We start from the raw sequence: 25,633 nt of genomic DNA, 5'->3' as shown, positions 1-25,633 counted from the left end.
CGTGCTTCACGGTTGTGATGGTGTTCTTCGGCTTGCCAAACAGTTATATTTTTGTTTMATCAGACCAGAGGACATTTCTCCAAAAAGTACGATCTTTTGTGCAGTTGCAAACCGTAGTYTGGCTTTTTTATGGTGATTTTGGAGCAGTGACTTCTTCCTTTGCTGAGCAGCCTAGGACTCGTTTTACTGTGGATATAGATACTTTTGTACATGTTTCTTSCAGCATCTTCACAAAGTCCTTTGCTGTTGTTCTAGGATTGATTTKTACTTTTCGCACCAAAGTACGTTCATCTCTWGGAGACAGAACACATCTTCTTCCTGARCAGTATGACGGCTGCGTGGTCCCATGGTGTTTATACTTGCGTACTATCGTTTGTACAGATGAACGTGGTACCTTCAGGTGTTTGAAAATTRCTCACAAGGATGAACCAGACTTKTGGAGGTCTACAATTTTTTTCTGAGGTCTTGGCTGATTTCTTTWGATTTTTCCCATGATGTCAAGCAAAGAGGCACTGRGTTTGAAGGTAGGCCTTGAAATACATCCACAGGTACACCTCCAATTGACTCAAATTATGTCAATTAGCCTATCAGAAGCTTCTAAAGCCATGACATCAATTTCTGGAATTTTCAGAGCTTTTTAAAGGCACAGTCAACTTAGTGTATGTAAACTTCTGACCCACTGTAATTGTGATATAGTCAATTATAAGTGAAATAATCTGTCTGTAAACAATTGTTGGAAAAATTACTTGTGTCATGCACAAAGTAGATGTTCTAACCGACTTGCCAAAACTGCAGTTTTGGCAATCCACAGAAATTTGTGGATTGGTTGAAAAATGAGTTTTAAAGACTCCAACCTAAGTGTATGTAAACTTCAGTGCTCATYGGCCATTGGTAAAATATTACACAACAAGTTGGAAATCGCAAATTCACTAATGAGTGGTTAGGAAGGAATCAGTGGCCAGACTTTGATGACAACATTTCCCCACGAAGGACCGCCGCGCCAACTTCCTGTTCAAGTGAGCRCAGCACAACAAGGTGAGTAAAACATKTATTGCATGCTGCTGCATAAATKATGTAATATGCCAGGGAGACATGTATATTGTTGCTAAGAAAGTAATGCTAAGTGTATGTTTCTGTAGTAAGCTGTTAGTAGCCCATGTGCCTCACCCTAATMATTTTGTCCCTTTTCCCCTCTTAACCTAACCTACTGTTCTGACTTGGTGGTGCACATGTAGCCTATAGCCTGTTTTAGAGAAATGTCATTGTCTGCTTATATGCCCACTTTACTTATCATTTGGTTCTGACTTGGTGTACAGGGAGAATACTGTAAGAACGACCCATGTTCTGAATTCTGTTGCTGTACATTTCAAAAGTGCTGAACAAATAGTTATATTGACTACGCCCGTCCTAGCTCGCTCATTAATGTCTTAATCGAAATTACAGATTGCCTTGTCGCCCCCTTATGCCATAGTTTGTAGGTCTCAATTGACAGTAGAAACGACATTTGTTTAAGCAAGTCAGCCGTATCAGCTATGTTTTTTTTAAAGGCAGTAAATTAAGCTGAATGAATTGTTTCTCTGCCAGACAAGGCTCCACTGATAGCCAGGTGTAGCAGTGGTAAGGTTTTGGGACTGCTGTTGGGACAGCTTTATGTAGGCCCTAACAGTTTGTGGGCACTGTATGTCACCATTATACTGCAATTAATGTATTGTATGGTTTAGTGTTGTGTTGTGTAGTGGCTTTGCTGGCATGCATCTAAACTATTTTTTTGAGTTTTCCCCACCAAGATGTACATGCTAAAATCGCCAATGTGAACAGTAGCACCACCCATTGGATTAGTAACCTATTTTATGTCATGAATGAAATAGGCCAACAGCTTTCCATATACTGCAAGTTTATCAATTCCACTTGTGACAGAAAGCAGCCAAATCAGTTATATTATGTTAATGCTTCCAAAATGAAACATGATGTTTTCAGGCTCAGTCAATCATATCATGTTGCATCTAAAACATAAAGGTAAMTGTGTCAAATGATTCTGAAATAATAGGCCTATTAATAGTGAAGTAGGTCTAGAGTTTTGTTACACCTGAAATGCAAAATGCAGTAGCCATTTCAGTGTCTGTTATTTTATTCAGCAACATTCCAAAACATTTGATACAAAATTACCCGACAAAGTTACATCATCACCACTGAATCATCTGCCTCAATTAGGCTATGCAACAGCTTAAAAGCAGGAAGCCATATCGACAGATTTTTTTWAAATTGTCGCTGTCATGTTTCATTTGAACCATTATACCCTGATGAAGACAGCTTGGCTGTCGAAACGTTGGATATATATATATATTTTTAGCATCTGAGCTCCTAGAGCGTGCGGCTCTCCTTYATTTTCAAGTTTTCTACTCCGCTAGTCAGCACCTCGCCTAAATAGGTGTGCGTTTMTTTTTCTTCTAGATCATTTGAACCATTAGCCTTGACTTTTGATGTTGCAATTTGGTCGAGAAAACGTGCAGTTTATATCGTTGSGAAAGTAAGACGTTTAATGTAACTATTGCTGTTTTGTCATTCTTTKCATTTTGATAAACAATTTACGTGCGTGGGATGACTTCCATCTACGAAGAGAATGATCCAAATTCTTTGGCGCTTGTGGAAGGTCTTCGTCAAGATAACAGTGAAGAGGAGTTGGACTTTTCCTACCTGTTTTTGTACAACCCATCTGAGGATGACTTTCGCGGGAATGAAGGTAAGGCTGCAAGCATTTTCCAGAAGTGCAGTCAATCATGTRTTCCGACGAATCTTTTGGGGTTAAAATAATAAAGGTTTAAATTGGAGTTTATAACGTGGATTTTTATTCAGAATTTACAAAACAAAAGTATCCTTATCATAAATCATATTTTGTACACTACTCAGAAAAGGCTACAGTCACAAAACGAAATGTAAAATAATATATTTCAATTAGCTTTTTCTTGCTTGTACAAATCCATGGTTTTGTGACTGAGTTTATATTAAACCAGGTTGAACCAGTGGTGAATGATGGAGTCACTCCATCAATTTGACACGCATGYTATTTTAGGAACATGTTTCCTATTATTACTTGTAATTGCTTGATGTACATGAAAAAAATTGTAAGAACAAAAAATATTGTCACTAAAATGGCAAGCGTATGGTAATTAGAAAAAACKAATAAAAATCTCTATTCTGATCGTGAAATGGTGCAATCCATGATGCACTCGCCTAAATGAGTAACCCCTTCATACTTCCATATTCTTGACAGACAACTCAGGGGTTCCCCCTCACGATGGTCACAACCCTCCATCTATGGTGCCCTACCCTTGTGAGGACTGTTCCAGCTGTGCCCATACAACCTCCCGTCAGTCCTCCTACTACCATGGGCTTGTCACTGACTGCCTGTCTGGGCCTGGGTTTAACTCGCTGGATCTCCCCTCCAGGCCAGAGGGTGCTCCCTCCCCCAGCCCCAGGATTGAGATCACCCCATCTGTGGACCCTCACCGGACTCAGCCCCTGGATGCCAGCCCCAGATCGACGGCCCTGACTGTGTCTGGCTATGAGAATACAGCCTATCGAGAGCCTCAGTGCCTAAGCCCTGCCAGCAGCAACTCCTCCACGGGCTGGCTGTCCGAGTCTTGCTCTCCCTGGGTCTCTCCTTGTGTATCTCCCAGTGGTGATGGGGGCGCGGTAGGCTTGACCACCTTGGACCACCTCCAAGGCATCCACATGTCCATGGCTCACTCCTCCCCAGGGACCTCCCCGTGCACCAGCATCACAGAGGAGACATTCCTGGTACTGCAGAGTCAGCGGTCATCCTCCCCCCACTCCCATACCCACCCGCGCTCTCGCTCCGCCTCTCCTCAGGGCAAACGCACCTACGACCAGTACAGCGGCCCCAGCCTGGGGACCACCAGCCAGCAGCAGCGCTCCCGGAGCCTCAGCCCCTCACCCCACCACCCCCAACGACCCCRGGCCCAGGCTGACCCACAGGCCAATGCCACTGAGCAGGCTCCCAGCCTTGAAGAGGTGTTGAGCAGCCTCAGCTCCAGCTTACCCAGGGCTGTGCCCTCCAAGATAGTGCAGCCCAATGTGGAGTTCTACACGTACAGAGAGAGCCAGGGGGATGGCTATGTGCACCCCATGGAGCAGGGGAGGAGAGGCAAAGCTGGGGCTGAGACCTACATCCTCCCTACATCTGTCTGGCCAGTTCCACTAGCCCACGGAGCAATCAGGTATAATGTGCTATGGGAATGATGATCCCTCATAAGAATGACTCTTTAATGACAGGCTATGTAAAGAAGCAGTATTAGGAAAATCCTATTGCATTTGAAATTGTGATTTCATGTTCTGATATGTGTTTTTGTAATTCTTGTAATGYTACTAATGATCTTAATCCGCTATAACCAGTGAAATCTCTCTCTCTCTCCCCTCTTCAGTAGCATTCCTGTGCCATCTCTGCCCCCTCTAGATTTGCAATTGCCCAGTCACTCAGACAAATATGAGCTCTGTCTGGAGCAGCAGCCTAAACAGCACCACCGTGCCCACTATGAGACAGAGGGCAGCAGGGGAGCAGTCAAAGCACCTGGCGGAGGACACACTGTGGTTCAGGTACTGGGTGTGGGGAGGGGAGGTGTGTGTTTAATCTAGGTATGTATGTTTGTGGGGATGGGTGTTGACAATGTGCCTGTGTGGATGTTTGAGTGTAAATGTATAGTGCAGCTTGTACWCCGGTGTGTATAAATATGTGTCCGTAGTGGTATTTCCTTGTCATTGTGTCACCCTATTTGTCTCAGGTGCCCAGCTGCAATATGTAAATGAACATCCTTGTATCAGCCTGCATTATTTTGACTACACCCATTCAACCACAACACCAGCATAGCACAGTTACAACATAGGGTGTTTTCACATATGACGTTCGGTTTCCTGGAGTGTTTGTGAGAATTATACAAAATAAGTTTAGCTTTTACAAGACCTGACAATAACCGTTTCAGGGTTTGATTTGCAAGATGCTCATTCTACATGACGTTAGCAAGCTAGCTTGTTTGTAACGAGCTAAAAGTTACACACGACTCGCGCTGCCCCTCACAATACCTAGTACTCTGGTCTTGGATCTTGGACTCACTACTCACGCATGCTTTATAGCGCAGATCAGGGTACCAAACACTCTTGGATCCAGATCATACAGGGGATATGTGAAAGTGCCCATACTCTCATGTACTCTTCTTTACAATAAGTTATTTACTACAATGTTCTATTCAAGTAGTTTGAGAAGAAGAGTACATGAGTCTTAAGTAAAGGAGAGGAAGACTCCCTGTTTAGTAAGTTGATTTGTGATCTAGCATCTCACACTCAAAACCTGCTGAAATCATCCTTTACTGATATATTTTTTTCCATGTAAATGTGAACCCTTTGAACCCTTTCGTTACTAAATTAATGAGCGGTCTTCTCATTCCGTGACGTGAAAGCCAAGGCATTTCTGGGTCCAGGGMAACAGTAGCAATGCTAACCATCCGCTAATCATTAGCCATCCGCTACATATGCAAATAATTAAGTCGGAGTTGGCCTTTTCCTTCATGATGTAATGGATAAGAACTGTGATATTGTTGAGTATTTAACCCTCGATGTTCCCTAAGTAATTATAGATGTCTCTGATTTCAACAGTTTCATCTTTTGATGAGTAGGTGTCGAGAATGAATTGTGCTACTGTAGATTACACATTAGAATGTGGTGCACAGTTTAAAATTATTATTTTTTTGTCAGAGATATGATTATTTACCCTCATGTATAAAAGCTGAAAGAATGTCAGAGCTGTGCAGTACAGAGGACACAGTACATATTCTGCTGTTCTATCGCACGTGCAATGATGTCAGAGGGGGAAAGAACCGTGTTCGTTGTTTGCGGTAACATCTTTGTTTTAATAAATCAAATCACATTTTATTGGTCACAGTTACCGAATACAGCAGGTGTAGACCGTACAGTGAAATGCTTACTTACAAGCCCTTAACCAACAATGCAGTTGCCATACCAGGCAGTGATGCAACCAGTCAGGATGCTCTTGATGGTGCAGAAGTGGAACCTTTTGCGGATCTGAGGACCCATGCCAAATCCTTTCAGTCTCCTGAGGGGGAATAGGTTTTGTCGTGCCCTCTTCAAGACTGTCTTGGTGTGCTTGGACCATGTTAGTTTGTTGGTGATGTGGACACCAAGGAACTTGAAGCTCTCAACTGCTCCACTACAGCCCCGTCGATGAGAATGGGGGCGTGCTCGGTACTCCTTTTCTTGTAGTCCACAATCATCTCCTTAGTCTTGATCACATTGAGGGAGAGGTTGTTGTCCTGGCACCACACTGCCARGTCTCTGACCTCCTCCCTATAGGTTGTCTCGTCATTGTTGGTGATCAGGCCTACCACTGTTGTGTCATCGGCAAACTTAATGATGGTGTTGGAGTCTTGCCTGGCCGTGCAGTCATGAGTGAACAGGGCGTACAGGAGGGGACTGAGCACGCACCCCTGAGGGGCCCCCGGGTTAAGGATCAGCGTGGCGGATGTGTTGTTACCTACCCTTACCACCTGGGGTCAGCCCGTCAGGAAGTCCAGGATCCAGTTGCAGAGGGAGGTGTTTAGTCCCGGGGTCCTTAGCTTAGTGATGAGCTTTGAGGGAACTATGGTGTTGAAAGCTGAGCTGTAGTCAATGAATAGCATTCTCACATAGGTGTTCCTTTTGTCCAGGTGGGAAAGGGCAGTGCGGAGTGCAATAGAGATTCCATCATCTGTGGATCTGTTTGGGCGGTATGTAAATTGGAGTGGGCCTACGATTTCTGGGATAATGGTGTTGATGTGAGCCATGACCAGCCTTTCAAAGCACTTCATGGCTATAGACGTGAGTGCTCTGGGTCTGTAGTTTAGGTAACCATTTAGGTAACCTAAGGTAACCATTTAGGCAGGTTACCTTAGTGTTCTTGGGCACAGGGACTATGGTGGTCTGCTTGAAACATGTTGATATTACAGACTCAAAGGGAAAGGCTGAAAATGTCAATGAAGACACTTGCCAGTTGGTCAGTGCATGCTTGGAGTACACGTCCTGGTAATCCATCTGGCCCTGCAGCCTTGTGAATGTTGACCTGTTTAAAGGTCTTACTCACATCAGCTGCGGGGTGCATGATCACACAGTTGTCCGTAACAGCTGGCGCTCTCATGCATGTTTCAGTATTACTTGCCTCGAAGCGAGCATAAAAGTAATTTCGCTCGTCTGGTAGGCTCGTGTCAATGGGCAGCTCTTGTCTGTGCTTCCCTTTATAGTCTGTAATAGTTTGCAAGCCCTGCCACATCCAACGAGCGTCGGAGCCGGTGTAGTATGATTCGATCTTAGTCCTGTATTGAGGCTTTGCCTGTTTGATAGTTCGTCGGAGGGCATAGCGGGATTTCTTATAAGCTTCCGGGTTAGAGTCCGGAAGCTTTTAAGAAATCCCGCTATGCCCTCTGACGAACCAATCCCAAATGGACGTGGCAGATTCCAGTATTAATGGTAAAACAGTTTGTTTGTTGTTGACAGCTTCATGGGTACAGAGGCAAAGCTCCACTGGGTCTGCTGGTGTTCATCGGAACAGCTGACAAGAGGCTCCTCAAGCCCCATGCCTTCTACCAAGTGCACCGCATCAYGGGGAAAACCGTCACCACCCCTAGCAACGAGATCATGGTCAATGGCACCAAGGTCCTGGAGATCCCTCTGGAGCCCAAGAACAACATGAGAGCAGTGTAAGGAGAGCTGCCACATTAGAGACAGTACAGTACACACACACACAGATGTTTTCAGAGCTAGGTTATAAAATAATGAATCAAATAAATGTTCACTTCCTATGTAAAGGATTGACTGTGCTGGGATCCTAAAGCTGAGGAACGCTGACATTGAGCTGAGGACAGGAGAGACAGACATCGGACGGAAGAATACCTGTGTCCGTCTGGTCTTCCGGGTCCATATTCCCCATCCAGGAGGACAGTATGTCTCTCTCCAAGTGGCCTCCCTTCCCATCGAGTGTTGTAAGTTAACTTTTGTTCCAGCAACCTGACTTCTAACTACTGCAAATAATAATAAKAATCTGCAGAGCAATTTAATCCAAACCTTTTCTTCAGTAATGTAATGTTATATAAGGATTATATGACAGGAATTTAGTAAACTGCCTTCCTGTCTATTTGTCTTCCTGTCTTTTTGAAATATTAGTTATTTTGCTCACAGCGATTTGCTTGTGCAAAATGTCACCCTCAGAATGTAAATAATGTACTCCTATGGTTCTTCTAATGTTCTCCTAATGATATTCTACTGTGGTTCCACAGCCCAGAGGTCGGCCCACCAGCTACCCACTGTAGAGAGTCAGGACGTGGACCGCTGCTCGGTTCTAGGGGGACAGCAGATGATACTGACCGGACAGAACTTCACCTCTTATTCCAAGGTGGTGTTCACGAAGAATACACCTGGTGAGGAATTTACAATCAATCAAATATATAAAGCCCTTTTACATCAGCAGTYGTGCTTTACATTAACCTGGCCTAGACTCCAAAGAGCAAGCAAAAGCAAATCATTGTATCTAGTAATGGCATCTTTAGTATTAATCTGCCAGGGATCAAATCCCAACCTGATCCCCGACACTCAAACCACAAGGCCACTGACTTTGTACAGCAGTAGTTGATAACTATTTTGTAATAGTTGTCCTATTGAGAAGTCAATTCCCAGAACATTTGCTCTAGATAACAGGTTTACAGTGACGCACTACCCCCAAGTTCAAACAGTCACAAAATAGGGATGCACTGCACATGCTCAAATAACAGCAGAAATGAAAACAATGACTAGATCAAAAAGTTCTGTAATATTCAATCATATGCCATTTAGGCGACCATTTTTTCAAAAGCAACCTACAGTGCATGTATGTGATCCCTGTAGGAATTGAAGCCATGATCTTAGCATGGCCAGCGCTATGCTCTAACTAACTGAGCCACATAGGGCCTACATATCACAATGATTATTTTCCATCATGGTATTGTCATTACAGGATTATGATGTCACGTAACAAGGTGTGGGTGCAGAATATAAGTACCATTATGAGTTTGTAAACGGCCCTCTTGTTTACCATGTGGTTTAGTGCGAGAGGATGTGGTTAGCCAAACCATAGATATCATCTTCAAGCAGAGTTTTTTTTTTGTCTCACTTTACTCAAAACGTGGGCTGTGAGCAGTAGGTAAAAGTTGAGATGGGAATATACTAGAGCAGAGATGACAGAGAATCTTTACTGATACTGCCTACATGCCAGTTACTGAGAAGAAACTGGGGGTGGATAGGGGGTTTTCATAAAACCTCACTACCTTGATAGATTTACAAATGCTTTCGTAACATCCGGAGTATGAAACATGTAATTGCTAAGTTTGTTGCTACCACCACATTACTGGGTTTGTTTGTGCCATTTGTGTTTTGGTCGGATCTAAAAGGTTCCATTTGACTATAAATACACTAGTTAGCTCCTGTTTTAGTGAATATTTATTAAATAAATAGAAGAATGTTATTCCAGTTTTACTACTGTAGCTGCCTTCACATCCCTCTCTGCGAGAGTTTGTTCATATCAATCTCTGMTCCGCTCCTATTATTTAATTCAATTTATTCAATTTATGCTAATGGTACACTGCACTTSAATTGTGTTTCTTTCAGATGGGCTGCAGATTTGGGAAGTGGAAGCATCAGTAGACCGAGACAAAAGCCAATCAGTGAGTTACTGTCCTAACACATTTATGAACAGTGACATTAAAATACTACTGGCTTTATAAAGTACTACCTAAATCCTCTTCTTCTACATATGTACACTATATATACGAAAGTATGTGGACACCCCTTCAAATTAGTAAATTTGGCTATTTCAGCCACACCCATTGCTGACGGGTGTATAAAATCGAGCACACAGCCATGCAATCTACATAGACAAACATTGGCAGTAGGATGGCCTTACTGAAGAGCTCAGTGACTTTCAACGTGGCRCCGTCATAGGTTGCCACCTTTCCAACAAGTACATTTGTCAAATTTCTGTGCTGCTAGAGTTGCCCTGGTCAACTGTAAGTGCTGTTATTGTGAAGTGGAAATGTGTAGGAGCAACAACGGTTCAGTCGCGAAGTGGTAGGCCACACAAGCTCACAGAACGKGATCGCTGAGTGCTGAAGYGCGTAGCGCGTAAAAATCTTCTGTCCTCAGTTGCAACACTCACTACCGAGTTCCAAACTCCCTCTGGAAGCAACGTCAGCACAAGAACAGGTCGTCAGGAGCTTCATGAAATGGGTTTCCATGGCCGAGCAGCCGCACACAAGCCTAAAATGATCATGCGCAATGCCAAGCGTTGGCTGGAGTGGTGTAAAGCCCGCCGCCATTGGACTCTGGAGCAGTGGAAACACGTTCCCTGGAATGATGATTCACGCTTCACCGTCTGGAGAATCTAGGTTTGGCGGATCAAGGGAAAGCTTAACACTACAGCATACAATGACATTCTAGACAATTCTGTGATTCTAACTTTGTGGCAACCGTTTGGGGAAGGCCCTTTCCTRTTTCAGCATGACAATGCCCCTGTGCGCAAAGCAAGGTTTATACAGAAATGGTTCGTCGAGATCGGTGTGATAGAACTTGACTGGCCTGCACAGAACCCTGACCTCAACCCCATCAAACACCTTTGGGATGAATTGGAACACCGACTGCGAGCCAGGACTGSAAGCAAGTCCCCGCAGCAATGTTCAAACATCTGTTGGAAAACCTTCCCAGAAGAGTGGAGGCTGTTATAGCCGCAAAGGGGGGACCAACTCCATATTAATGCCCATGATTTTCGAATAAGATGTTCGCCGACCGGTTGTCCACATACTTTTGATCTTGTAGTGTATCTCACACAGCCTCAGTATAGAGATATGGTATATCCACAGTCCACACTGTCGCCCAGTGATACTCTCAGTGATACTCTATGACAAATGACTGATGTTCTACTGTACCATATTATATCAAGAGCATGCTGTGTGTCGAGATCCCTCCATATCGAGATCACACCATTTATCACGCGGCTAAAGTTATCTTCTATGTGATCAACGGGAGGAGGAAACGCAGTCAGGCGCAGCACTTCACCTACACTCCTTTAACAGGTGAGTCCATCCATACGCCTTATATATTTTTGTCATTATTAGAACTGGATACGGCCACACCTTAAATTTCAGTAACTTTATCACTATCCCATTGCTTACTATTTAAAGGGATAGTTCCCCCAAATTACATATTGGCAATCGGTGCCGCCTCTGCCTAAACACAGAGTAAGCAGCGTGCTGTGTGTAGGAAGTCAGTCAGGGTCTGAACTTACTGTTGAGAGATAGCATGGTAGAATACACAACGTGCAATTTAGAAATGTGGTTGTGCGTCAGCAGTTTTCATCTCKTTATGTCAGTCAATCAATTAGCCCATGTCAAGGCAAGGCACGTGCCCAGAGGCAACCTAAACCTAAAAGGCTAGAGGGCTTTCTGTTGACAATATATCATTTTGTAATTTGTGTGAACTGTCCATTTAACTTGTTTTTAGCGCCAACTGTCATTTAAAACTCAGATCATCCAAAGTCTAATTCCGATTTACTGTTCTTTTCAGTTCCCGCCATTAAAACGGAACCCATAGATGACTTCCAGTTTAGCCAGCTGGGTTGTACTGTGTCCAAGGTCCTAGGAGTGTCACCCAAGTCCTACCACGACACCCCCAGTAGCCACTTTACCCCTAATAGCCACRAGGCTGGCTTGACAACCTTAGCATCCTGCCAGCAGGCGAGCCACCACGACTCCATTGTCAGATTGTCAGYCTATCAACAACAAGACCCATCTGTCTATTACMCCAGTAAAATCAGAAGCCTGGGCAGYAGCCCTGTTCTGTATCAAGATATGAACCACCACCACCCAGTGATGATCCACTATGGCTCCCCATCTCAGATGTCCTATATCGGTAGCCAGCACTACTCCACCCTATACTCCCAACCTTTCAACCCCTCTCACTCTGCCACCAATCAGCGAGTTGTCAACGTTGCGGTCCCATTGGCCCAACACCAGCATGTCACCATGGTGGGTGATGGGTACCGGGCTGCAGCTTCATCATGGAAGGTTGGTGCCTCGACAGAGGCTTGTTCATCAGAAGGCCAGTGCCAGAACTTCATGCAGATGGGGGTGCCAGTCTTGGGCACGTCTCCACGACTACCACCACGACATAGCTCTACCCTGGCCCAGAGGGGTCCAATAACGGGGAGCCAGAGTGGGCCAGTCCTGGAGAAGGTGATGGTCAAGCAAGAAAACCTGAACCAAGCCTATCTGGATGATGGTGAGTGAAAAACATAGTGCATACTGCAGAAATGTACTGTACCCCATGTAGTCTTGAGCGATATACCGTTTATACTGTATACTGGGGTATTTTGAAACGGTATGATACAGACGGTATGATTTTCATTACCGTTTAATTTAATATAATATAATTTATAATAAAATTAATAAAAATGTATTTGTTGAGGGCACCCCCGGCTCACGGGGGCTACAGGGGTGCGTGCCACTGCTTATAACTATAAGAAATCTAAGATGTGTGAAATAATTTATATCCATCTCAGGGCTCCAGCTATGCATTTGGTTTGCTAACTTKCTAGCTCAGTGGTCAAGATCAAACGTCTTGGTTACAGCAGAGACATTCAATCCCCTCCTGGATCAAGATCCCTGTTGCCCGAAATTGTTTTGAAATAGTGCCCCTTGTGTGCACATTCGGTARTACCGTATACTCCGGTGTGGTAGAAACGGTATGACGGTATGAAAGTCTGGATAYCGCCCAACCCTAACCCCAGGCTCCTCTCACTTGTTGTTTTGAATTGGTGAGAATGACTATGGTTAAATGGTTATTGTTATTTTGGTGGGGATGCTGGAAATGTAGATGCACAACAATGTTAAACAGTACCCAGCAACATCTTTAAAGAAACTCTCATGTGTTTGAGAGAGGAAACACATTTATTCGTATCCCTAAGCTTGTTCAAGGGAGATAAAGATGATAAACAGGAAATATAGAGCACATGTAAATAATATATACATATATGTATATGTGTGTGTATGTGTATATGTGTGTGTCTGTGTGTGTGTGTGTGTATATATGTATATATATGTGTGTGTGTGTGTATATGTATGTATTCATTACGTGAATGTCTGTCAGCAGTAGCCTGCCAGAATAAGCTGCTGGCCACTTGACTTTGGGCCAGACAGAGGAGTGATATGGACTCGTATCTCTGAATCCCAAATCAACCCCTTGCCCCAACACTAGATCCACTTTTTGAGATCTTACAAGATAGAATAGGAATAAGCAATATGGTGACAATTCCACTTTGTGTATCAGAGGGCAAGATGGCGTTGCTACAGTGTTGCTTACACTTAACCTATCAGATCTACAAGTACAGTGGTGTCCAAAATGATTGGATCCCTTGATAAAAGATTAGCAAAAAATCCTGTATAAAATAACACAAATACTGAGCTATATTGTATGCAAAAAATATATATATACAGTTGAAGTCAGAAGTTTACATACACTTATGTTGGAGTCATTAAAACTTGTTTTTCAACCACTCCACACATTTCTTGTTAACAAACTATAGTTTTGGCAAGTCGKTTAGGACATCTACTTTGTGCATGACACAAGTCATTTTCCCAACAATTGTTTACAGGCAGGTTATTTCACTTATAATTCACTGGATCACAATTCCAGTGGGTCAGAAGTTTACATACACTAAGTTGACTGTGCCTTTAAACAGCTTGGAAAATTCCAGAAAATGATGGCATGCCTTTAGAAGCTTCTGATAGGCTTACTGACATAATTTGAGTCAATTTGAGGTGTACCTGTGGATGTATTTCAAGGCCTACCTTCAAACTCAGTGCCTCTTTGCTTGACATCATGGGAAAATAAAAATAAATCAGCCAAGACCTCAGAAAACAAATGGTAGACCTCCACAAGTCTGGTTCATCCTTGGGAGCAATTTCCAAACACCTGAAGGTACCACGTTCATCTGTACGAACAATAGTATGCAAGTATAAAAACCATGGGACCACGCAGCCATCATACCGCTCAGGAAGGAGACGCGTTCTGTCTCCTAGAGATGAACGTACTTTGGTGCGAAAAGTGCAAATCAATCACAGAACAACAGCAAAGGACCTTGTGAAGATGCTGGAAGAAACATGTACAAAACTATCTATATACACAGTAAAAAGTCCTGTATGGACATAACCTGAAAGGCTGCTCAGCAAGGAAGAGGCCACTGCTCCAAAACCAGACTACGGTTTGCAACTGCACATGGGGACAAAGATCGTACTTTTTGGAGAAATGTCCTCTGGTCTGTTGAAACAAAAATAGAACTGTTTGGCCATAATGACCATTGTTATGTTTGGAGGAAAAAGGGGGATGCTTGCAAGCCGAAGAACACCGTCCCAACCGTGAAGCACGGGGGTGGCAGCATCATGTTGTGGGGGTGCTTTGCTGCAGGAGGGACTGGTGCACTTCACAAAATAGATGGCATCATGAGGTAGGAAAATTATGTGGATATATTGAAGCAACATCTCAAGACATCAGTCAGGAAGTTAAAGCTTGGTCGCAAATGGGTCTTCCAAATGGACAATTTCTGACATTTCACATTCTTAAAATAAAGTGGTGATCCTAACTGACCTAAGACGGGACATTTTTACTGGGATTAAATGTCAGGAATTGTGAAAAACTGAGTTTAAATGTATTTGGCTAAGGTGTATGTAAACTTCTGGCTTCAACTGTATACAGTACCAGTCAACATTTTGGACAGACCTACTCATTCAAGAGCTTTTCTTWATTTTTACTATTTTCTATAATAATAATAATAATAATAATAGTGAAGACATCAAAACTATGAAATAACATCTAAATATATTTGAGATTCTTCAAAGTAGCCACAGTTTGCCTTGATAACAGCTTTGCACACTCTCGGCATTCTCTCAACCAGACAAGGTAGGGTTGGTATACAGAAGATAGCTCTATTTGGTAAAAGACCAAGTCCATATTATGGCAAGAACAGCTCAAAKAAGCAAAGAGAAACGACAGTTCATTGTTACTTTAAGACATGAAGGTCAGTCAATCCGGAAAAGTTGAAGAACTTTGAAAGTTTGTTCAAGTGCAGTCGCAAAGAACATCAAGCGCTATGATGAAACTGGCTCATGTGGACGGCCACAGGAAAGGAAGACCCAGAGTTACCTATGCTGCAGGGGATACGTTCATTAGAGATACCAGCCTCAGAAATTGCAGTGCAAATAAATGCTACAGAGTTCAAGTAAGACACATTACAGCATCAACTGTTCAGAGGAGACTGTGTGAATCAGGTCTTCATGGTTGAAATGTTGCAAAGGAACGACTACTAAAGGACACCAAGCAGAAGAAAATACTTGCTTAGGCCAAGAAACACGAGCAATGGACATCAGACCAGTGGAAATCTGTCCTTTGGTCTGATGAGTCTAAATTAGAGATTTTTGGTTCCAAACGCTGTGTCTTTGTGAGACGCAGGGTAGGTGAACGAATTATCTCCACATGTGTGGTTCCCACATGAAGCATGGAGGAGGAAGTGTTGGGGTGCTTTGCTGGTGACACTGTCAGTGATTTATTTAGAATTCAAGGCACACTTAACCAGCATGGCTACCACAGGATTCTGCAGCGCTACGCCATCCCATCTCGTTTGCGCTTAGTGGGACTATCATTTGTTTTTCAACAGGACAATGAGCCAAAACACACCTCCAGGCTGTGTAAGGGCTATTTGACCAAGAAGAAGTGTGATGGAGTGCTGCATCAGATGACCTGGCCTCCACAATCACCCGACATCAACCCAATTGAGATTGTTTGGGATGAGTTGGACTGCAGAGTGAAGGAAATGCAGCCAACTTGTGCTCAGCATATGTGGGAACTTGTTGGAAAAGCATTCCAGGTAACTACCTCATGAATCTGGTTGAGACAATGCCAAGAGTGTGCAAAGCTATCAAGGCAATTTATTTGTATCCTTTATTTAACTAGGCAAGTCAGTTTAGAGCAAATTCTTATTTGCAATGACGGCCTACCCCGTCCAAACCCGGACGACGCTGGGCCAATTGTGCGCCGCTCTATGGGAGTCCCATTCACGGCCGGAAAGGGACTACAATGACAACTCTTGCACTGAGATGTAGTGCCTTAGACCGCTGCGCCACTCAGGAGCCCTAAGGGTGGCTACTTTGAAGAATTTGAAATATAAAATAGATTTAGATTTTTTTTTGCACTTTTTGGGTTATTACATGATTCCATATGTTATTTCATAGTTTTGATGTCTTCACTATTATTCTACAATGTAGACAATAGTAAAAATAAAGAAACTCTTGAATGAGTAGGTGTGTCCAAACTTTTGACTGGTACTGTATATATTATGGTAACGTGATTGCTCAGAGAAATAGATTTTGTTTATCAAGTATTCTCAAAAAGATAAGTCAAAATTATTGGATTCCCTGTTTTCAATACTCCAGCACTCTTCCCATTTGAGGATAATGACAGACTTAAAAAAAAAAAATTATGAGAGTGGAGGACACATTGGGAGGGATCTCAGCTCATTCCTCCATACATAACCTTCCCAGATTCTTGACATCCTATGTCTGCGCTGGAGTATTAAAAACAAGGGATCCAAAAATGTTGACACCTAGCTCTTTCTGAGCAATTGTGTTAGTATAAAATGATAAAATACAAATGTGGAGCATAAAATATAGCTCAGTATGTATTTATTTTATAGTCTTTTTTGCTCATCTTCATCAAGGGATCTAATAATTGTGGAGCCCACTGTACCTAGAAGGTAGGGTGAAAGGGTATAGGGATTGGTTTGGGATTGACAGTAACTCTTTTTAGTGAATGCTCCCTTTCCCATGCTTATCCAGCGACAGTATGTGGGTCAAAGATTTACATAGTCACCAACCAAGCCAATTGATTTTGAGTTCTCTGTGTTTGAACCAACACTAAGCCTGGAAAGGTCAGTGAGAGTACACACTATTGATCATGTCATAATGGGTACAGTTAGATCACCCTAATCGCAAAATGTGCTTTGGCATTCAAATAATGATGATTCAGCAAGCCTTCATCATGGCTATACACTCCGAGATGTTGTACAGAAGTCTGCCATAACGTCTAGTAATTTGAGTGTTATATGTGTGTTGTGTTGATGATTCCTGATGCCTGTTACCTTGTGTGTTCATTTATGATTCATTGCTTTTCAGAGGTAAATAAAATGAAGTCGAGCATGTGATCTGGACAAAATTGACATACAGTATTTAGCATAAAGAAAAACAGAGGCAAGGCCATATATTATGGTATAATTGATTCAGTCTGTTTTAAATGCACATCAACCCATTTGTTTTACAAATGTTTACATTTTAGTCATTTAGCAGACGCTCTTATCCAGAGTGACTAACAGGAGCAATTAGGGTTAAGTGCCTTGCTCAATGACAGTAGATGATACATGGACGGTATTTCAAAGAAACCAAGAAAAAAACTAAATTCTTTGAAGCGATGTGGAAAATGTCATAATACATTATGATAGTGAGTTTGCTACAGAATGTGGTGCATTAACAAGGACACAATGCCCTTGGTAAGCTTATACTGTAGGTGTCAGAAAACACAAACCTCTGTGCATTCTACCCTATTTACAAAATGATGCAGGAGAAAAGCTTCCATTTAATCTTATGTATACTGAAAAAATATATAAACGCGACATGTTTCATGAGCTGAAATAAAAAATAAAAGACAAAAAGCTTATTTCTCTAAAACGTTGTGCGCAAATGTAAGCATTTCTCCTTTACCAAAATAATCCTTCCACCTGACAGGTGTGGCATATCAAGAAGCTGATTAAACAGCATGATCATTACACAGGTGCACCTTGTCCTGGGGAAAATAAAAGCCCATTTTAAAATGTCTAGTTTTGTCACACAACACAATGCCACAAATGTCTCAAGTTGAGGGAGCGTGCAATTGGCATGTTGACTGCAGGAATGACTGTCCACCAGAGCTGTTGCCAGAGAATGTAATGTTAACTTCTCTACCATAAGCCGCCTCCAACGTCATCACTTTACCTCTACCTACATGTACATATTACCTCAATTACCTCGACCAACATGTGCCCCCGCACATTGACTCTGTGCCGGTATCCTTTGTATATAGCCATGCTACTGTTATTTTATTTTTGCTCCTTCATTTTTTTATATATATATATATTTTTTTACTTCAGTTTATTTGAGTAAATACTTTAACACTTATTTTTCTTAAAACTGCATTGTTGGTTAAGGGCTTGTAAGTAAGCATTTCACTGTAAGGTCAACACCTGTTGTATTCAGCGCATGTGACATCGATTTGATTTGATCAACACATTGCCTGCAGTACTCATGCTTCAAAAACTCTCGACCATCCTTACACTCCATTCCGGGATGGCTACAAAACTGAAAGCGCAAACCACCACATTTAATCACGCCAAGGTGACTGGGAATATGTTYGAATACAAGCAGTCCAGTTATGCCCTCCGTAAGGAAATCAAACAGGCAAAACGTCAGAGACAAAGTGGAGTCGCAATTCAACGGTTCAGATACGAGACGTACTGTATGTGGCAGGGCCTCCAGACAATCACGGATTATAAAGGGAAAACCAGCCACTTCGAGGACACAGACGTCTTGCTCCCGGACCAGCTTTGAGGATAACAAGGGCTGCGCCCAAGGACTGTGCGCTCTCGTTCTCCGTGGCTGACGTAAGAGATTTAAGYGTGTTAACCCTCCCAGACRGCATCCCAAGCTGCGTCCTCAGAGCATGCGCAGACCAGCTGGCTGGAGTGTTTACAGACATATTCAATCTCTCCCTATCCCATCTGGACAAGAGGAATACCTGTGTAAGAATGCTGTTTATTGACTACAGATCAACATTCAACACCATAGTACCCTCCAAGCTCATCATTAAGCTTGGGGTCCTGGGTCTGAACCCCGCCCTGTGCAACTGGGTCCTGGACTTCCTGATGGGCTGCCCCCAAGGTGGTGAAGGTAGGCAACAACCCCTCCACTAAGCTGATGCTCAAACAGGGGCCCATAAGGATGTGTACTCAACCCCTCTGTATTCCCAGTTCACCCATGACTGTGTGGTCACGCATGCCTCCAACTCATTCATCAAGTTTGCAGATGACACAACAGTGGTAGGCCTGATCACCAATAACAACAAGACAGCCTACCCTACAGGGAGGAGGTGAGGGCCTTGGCAGTGGTGCCAGGAAAATAACCTCTCCCTCAAAGTCAACAAAATTAAGGAGCTGAATATCAGCAGACAGCTGAGGGAGCACAACCCCCCCCCCCCCCSCCCCCMYCCACATCAACGGGGCCGCAGTGGAGAAGGTGAAAAGCTTTAAGTTCCTCGGCGTACACATCAGTGACAATCTGAAATGGTCCACCCACACAGATAGTGTGGTGAAGAAAGGCGCAACAGCTTCTCCACAACCTCAGGAGTCTGAAGAAATTCGGCTTGGCCCCTAAGACCCTCTAAAACTTTTACAGATGCCTCATTGAGAGCATCCTGCCAGACTGTATCACCGCCTGGTACGGCAACTGCACAGCTCTCCAGAGAGTGGTGCGGTCTGCCCAAAGCATCACCAGGGGCACTCTGCCTGCCCTCCAGGACATATACAACACCCAGTGGGTGTCACAGGAAGGCTAAGAAGATCATTAAGGACCTCAGCCACCCAAGCAATGGCATGTTCACCACATTATCATCCAGGAGGCAACTATCTCAAGGCCATCAGACTTAAATAGCCCTCACTAGCAGACCTCCACCCAGTACCCTGTCATCACTAACCAGCTACCACCCGGTTACTTAACCCTGCACCTTAGGGGCTGCTGCTCTATGTACATTGTCATGGRACACTGGTCACTTTAATAATGTTTACATGCTGTTTTACCCATTTCATATGGATACTGTATTCTAGTCAAGGACATCCTATTCAACGATTGCTGTACATATACTATTCTACGTATTCTTCAGATATACTACATGAAGTGCATTCGAAAAGTATTCAGACCCCTTGACTTTTTCAACATTTTGTTACGTTAAAGCCKTATTCTAAAATGGTTTWAAWAAWWWWTTCTCAATATACACACAATTTCCCAAAATGAAAACAAATGTATTAAAAATTCAAAACAGAAATACCCTATTTACATAAGTTTACAGACCCTTTGTTAWGAGACTCGAAATTGAGCTCAGATGCATCCTGTTTCCATTGATCATCCTTGATTGGAGTCCATCTATGATAAATTCAATTGATTGGACATGATTTGGAAAAACATGCACCTGTCTAGAATGACAACCAGCTCTGCAGCACTCCACCAATCAGGCCTTTATGGAAGAGTGGCCAGACGGAAGCCACTCCTCAGTAAAAGGCACATGACAGCCTGCTTGGAGTTTACAAAAAGCCACCTAAAGGACTCTCAGACCATGAGAAACAAGATTCTCTGGTTTGATGAAACCAAAATTTAACTCTTTGGCCTGAATGCCAAGCGTCACATCTGAAGGAAACCTGGCACCGCCCCTACGGTGAAGCATAGTGGTGGCAGCATCAGGCTATGGGGATGTTCAGCGGCAGGGACTGAGCGACTAGTCAGGATCGAGGGAAAGATGAACGGAGCAAAGTACACAGAAATCCTCTATGAAAACCTGCTCCAGAGTGCTCAGGAACTCAGACTGGGGCAAAGGTTCACCTTTCAACAGGACAACGACCCTAAGCACACAGCCAAGACAACGCAGGAGTGGCTTCGGTACAAGTCTCTGAAAGACTGAGTGGCTCAGCCAGAACCCGGACTTGAACCCGATCTAACATCTCTGGAGAGACCTGAAAATAGCTGTGCAGCGACGCTCCCCATCCAACCTGACAGAGCTTTAGAGGATTTGCGAAGAAGAATGGGAGAAACTCCCCAAAAACAGGTGTGCCAAACTTGTAGTGTCATACCCAAGAAGATTTGAGGCTGTAATCATTGCCAAAGGTGCTTCAACAAGGTACTGAGCAAAGGGTCTGAATACTTATGTAAATATGATATCTGTTGTTTTTTTATACATTTGAAAAAATTGCAACCTGTTTTTGCTTTGTCATTATGGGGTATTGTGTGTAGATTGATAACGGAAGAAAATATATTTTAGAATAAGGCTGTAACGCAACAGCCAACGCAATACAATGACATTCTAGACAATTCTGTGCTTCAAACTTTGTGGCAAGAGTTTGGGGAAGGTCCCTTCCTGTTTCAGCATGACAATGCCTCCATGCACAAGGCGAGGTCCATACAGAAATGGTTTGTCGACATCGGTGTGGAAGAACTTGACTGGCCTGCCCACCTTTGGGATGAATTGGAACGCTGACTGGGAACCAGGCCTAATCACCCAACATTAGTGCCCAACCTCACTAATGCTCTTGTGGCTGAATGGAAGCAGGGTTTTTTCTTGTCAGGTCATGTTAATTAGAAACACTCCTGGCCAAAGGTGGCTCAAACTCTTTCAAGCTACCACAAACCTTGTTATTATTCATTCTTCTGAATCTGGTATCAAAAGAGCCAGAGACAACTTYAATGGACAACAGGGCTGAGCGTTATGCAAATAATGGTTACAATGTATTTAAATATTTATTTCACTCTATACACACACACACAATGTTAAGCACTGGATGTTGAAAAATAAAAAAAGTCAGACAGGTTTCAATGTAGAAAAGTCATTACATTTTTTGTCATAAAACCTATTTGTTCATCTGATTAGTGTTATTTTGCTATTATTCATTCTGTAAACTGTATGTAAGGAAGGGTTACATTTAACACTATACACAGACTTTGTAACAAAGTTTGTTTTATGAGTAAGTCATAAAATYACTAACCTTGTTTTGTTGTCCTGGTCTCCATCTGGCCCACCAGAGGTTGGTTCCCTGGCGCTCACTGTAGGAACTGATTGCCTCTAAAAACCCATATATTCAATCATTGAATCAACTACTTTCAACATTTTCATTGAAAATATTTATTTATTGAATGTCACTCTATCGCACTCTATTCTAACCAAACCTACATTACCAGTTCATATCAGTAGGTGTCATTATTCACTAGCTAGTCAAAAAGACTGACKCCATGATGGCTGCCTTTCTCTGTATTTGTGAAAGTTATTGTTGAGCTAGAATCCATAAATCTTCTCTTTCTGCATTAGCCATCCATCTGTTATGGTTAGACACGTGTTCATATTGTCTGTGGTGGAATTTGTATGTTTTTTTTACTTTTAAGACAGTAAAATTTTGTGAATATTTGTGAATATATATTTGTGAATAACCACCAGCAGTAGAAATAAAATAATATGCCATCGTTCGTGAACCAAAAAAACTGTCTGACTAACCTTTTCAGGAACTTCAGTATCCCTTGGCCTTCGGTAGCAGCAGCAGATCGTTTCATCCCCTTTATCCTGTGCCAAACACATTTATTTAATGAGTCTAAATTATTAACGTTACCTGCTGGCTGCATGATTGTATCAACCTAGCTAGCGTATGTTAGCTAGCTATCTATCTAGCTAGGCTACTAAAGATAACATTAGTAATTTTGTTAGCTAGCTATAGATTAGATTATTGTAGCAAGTTTTAGAGGATGACTAAACAGCTTTTATTAACATATACATTGTTTGATATGAAAATGTGTGTTAGCTCTCTCATGAGGCAGACAACCAGGCAGGCAGGAGAGGAGTGTGAGTGAAGAAAGAAACCAAGTGCATAGTCAAAAAACTAGGTGCAACCAAACATAGTTGTTGAGAGGTGTGGGTGATGAGTCTCTGTATGCTGTAGCACTGAGACCACTGTGACTGACAAGTGAATCCACCTGTCGCAGCGAGCGTGGGGGTTACTGTGTGAAATCCCAGGGACAGGGTTGTATTCACTAGAAAAAACGGAAGCAAGCGGCCTGAAGTTGGGGGAGTTACTATTTGAACTTGTGCAATAAACACCTGCTTTTTCTTTTCTGTTGCAAATCGTTTTCCAATGTGTTTCTATGACGTGGACTGATAAACGTCAAAAAAGCTGATGCTTTGAAAAGTACTGGGGTAAATGCTGTCTAGCCACACGTTTTCTGGCGGCTCTGTCTCTGCCTGTGGATGCTTGGAGAAAAGCAGTGATATGACACCCTGTGGCRCGACAGTGTCAATGTGATTTACTATTACAATAGACCTTTATGTTAAACTGTCCTAAACATTATCCCACCCTATCTTGTTTTCCAGTGAATGACATCATAAAGAATCATCTGACTGTCCACAGTAAAGAGCAGTCGTAGAAGAGCCAGGAGAATCCATATTGTGACTAAATGCCATGAGGGAATTGTCTGATTGGCCCCACCATGACCTCAACTTCGTATTTTTTTATATGCAGAGTTAGGGGTATGCAGTGCCTGATATCATGGGTTATCTTTTTAAACGGTTTAATTATTTTAGCATGTGTATCATGTATGTGGCCTCAATGTACAGTAGACTGATTTTTTTCATTGTAAATAGAAACATCTTTATGAAAATCTCTGTATTTACTACAATATAGAAAAGACCAGAATATGATTGAGACTGTAGTGTCACATTTTTAAGGCTTCTCTGTCATGTTGGCAATCTAATTAAATTGTTCTGTTATTTTATTTTTATTTGCCATTAAAATACAGATTTAAAATCTTTGTTGATTTCAAAATGAATMAATTATCAATGTCTATATATCATGAATTTAAAAGTCCAAAAATGGATGTAGCAATCAGAGATTGACCCTTTAATCTACCATTAAATGCATGTGCACTTGTTACAAATCAATCTAACCGGACAACATATTTCCAACCATAGGTCCCAATACATCTTCTGGATGTTTACTTTTTAATGTTTTCTAATATACCAAAAATGATCTCTACTCTGCAACCTCCACAATGTTAAACCGAATTGCTTTGTAACACTAAAACTAGTGGCAACTGAGCTGCCACCAACCTTAAAGGAGACGAAACCTTAACTTTGCTGGAGAGTTGAAACACATGGTTGTGAGGGTATTGGGACAGATTTAAAGTCTACTGAAACATTCATCCTGAGGTGTTCTGAAACATGACATGGTTYGTTGTAACACCACAAGAGTTGTGCACCACCTTACCAGAAACTGGGAGCACTAAYCCAGAAAAGGTTGAAAACACTATTACAGTGTTTCGAGTCCTGTGTTGAGCAGAATTTGATCCCTTCTCTTTTGGTGTTGTTCCCTCTCTCAAAAGTTCCTAAATGCTTTGATGGTGTTTTGAATCCTGTCTAGTGCAGAATTAGATCCCTTCTTCTGGAGTTTCCAAATACTGTAAATGGGAGTCCATCCTCTTATTGTATATGTCCTGCTTATAAATGGTTGATTAACTCCTCATCGGAAATTCCAAAAGGGCAAATATACAMTACTATTCTTTTTAACCTTTATTTAACTGGGCAAGTCTAGGCAAGATAAGAACAAATACTTTTTTACAATGATGGCCTACCCTGGCCAAACSCAGACGACGCTGGGCCAATTGTGCGCCGCCCTATGGGACTCCTAATCATGACCAGATGTGATTCCGCCTTAATTCAAACCAGGGACTGTAGTGTCGCCTCTTGCACTGAGATGCAATGCCTTAGAATGCTGCGCCACTCGGGAGACCAACTGTGCTCAAAGGACAAATAGTTATGTGAAAATAAGTAATACGATTGTCCAGAATAATAATTGAGTACAAAATTACTTTTTCAAGACATGATTGAAGCTTCAAGTGCTTTATCTTTTATTTGAAAATTATTAAATGACAAAACATTAACAGATATGTCACATTTTTGTATTGATAAAGACAGTTCAAAGATCTGTAAGGTATTTATCATATTGTTCTTCATAATCAACAGAAATGTGGCGTTATATTTCACATTTATGGAAAGAAATACAGGCAATGACTGCTAATGTTAGACATAGCACTCATACAAAACTTCAGCCCAGGGCTCAATGCGATCCACCAGTCATCCATTATGCGAATGTACTGACCTGAGTCTATATTCAGATGATGGTACATGGTATGGAAGGTTGCTCAGATGAATTGAATCACAGTACAGTTGAGTTAAATGATATGATTGACAGTTGATTGGTTTTGGTTAGGATTGGCCAGCCTGTGTATAATGTAGTATGTATGTTTGTATGTTTTTCTACAAGGAGACAAAGGAATAGCAAATAATAACAAGCAATAATGATAGTAAATAAATGCATAATTACTGTACGTTATCAAATTATATAATAATAATAAATTGCTATATGAATACAATTATTAAACATATCAATATCAATATGAAAGAAAGGATAAATACGTGATTATGCTATGCCAATAGCATGTGGTGTGGTAGGCTAGAGCAGGCTAAAATGRCAGTCTATTTAGTGTAGCATATAATATGTTGTGTATACATCAACCAGTAGATAAAACTCAAAACTAGTAGGCAAAGAAGCCAGCAGTATTAACTCAAAAACAGGCCTTAATTTGCATAAAAGTGCACGAATAGTGCAAAC

At 42.2% G+C, this 25,633-nt stretch overlaps 1 protein-coding gene across 1 annotated transcript; it reads left to right on the top strand.

Moving 5' to 3' along the window:
- The first annotated feature begins 747 nt into the window (after window positions 1-747).
- On the top strand, window positions 748-23,772 carry LOC111961710 (nuclear factor of activated T-cells, cytoplasmic 2). Its single transcript, XM_023984181.2, has 10 exons — window positions 748-2,740; window positions 3,272-4,238; window positions 4,443-4,614; window positions 7,558-7,760; window positions 7,870-8,042; window positions 8,337-8,477; window positions 9,700-9,755; window positions 11,027-11,159; window positions 11,650-12,363; window positions 23,338-23,772. The coding sequence occupies exons 1-10, from the start codon at window positions 2,599-2,601 to the stop codon at window positions 23,388-23,390; spliced, it is 2,754 nt and encodes a 917-aa protein (XP_023839949.1). The 5' UTR covers window positions 748-2,598; the 3' UTR covers window positions 23,391-23,772.
- The last annotated feature ends 1,861 nt before the right edge of the window (window positions 23,773-25,633 follow it).

This window comes from Salvelinus sp. IW2-2015, linkage group LG1 (assembly GCF_002910315.2).
Source record: "Salvelinus sp. IW2-2015 linkage group LG1, ASM291031v2, whole genome shotgun sequence".
Taxonomy (NCBI): domain Eukaryota; kingdom Metazoa; phylum Chordata; class Actinopteri; order Salmoniformes; family Salmonidae; genus Salvelinus; species Salvelinus sp. IW2-2015.
The sequence above is the reverse complement of the archived record's forward strand: the minus strand, read 5'-3'. Positions and strand labels throughout refer to the sequence as shown.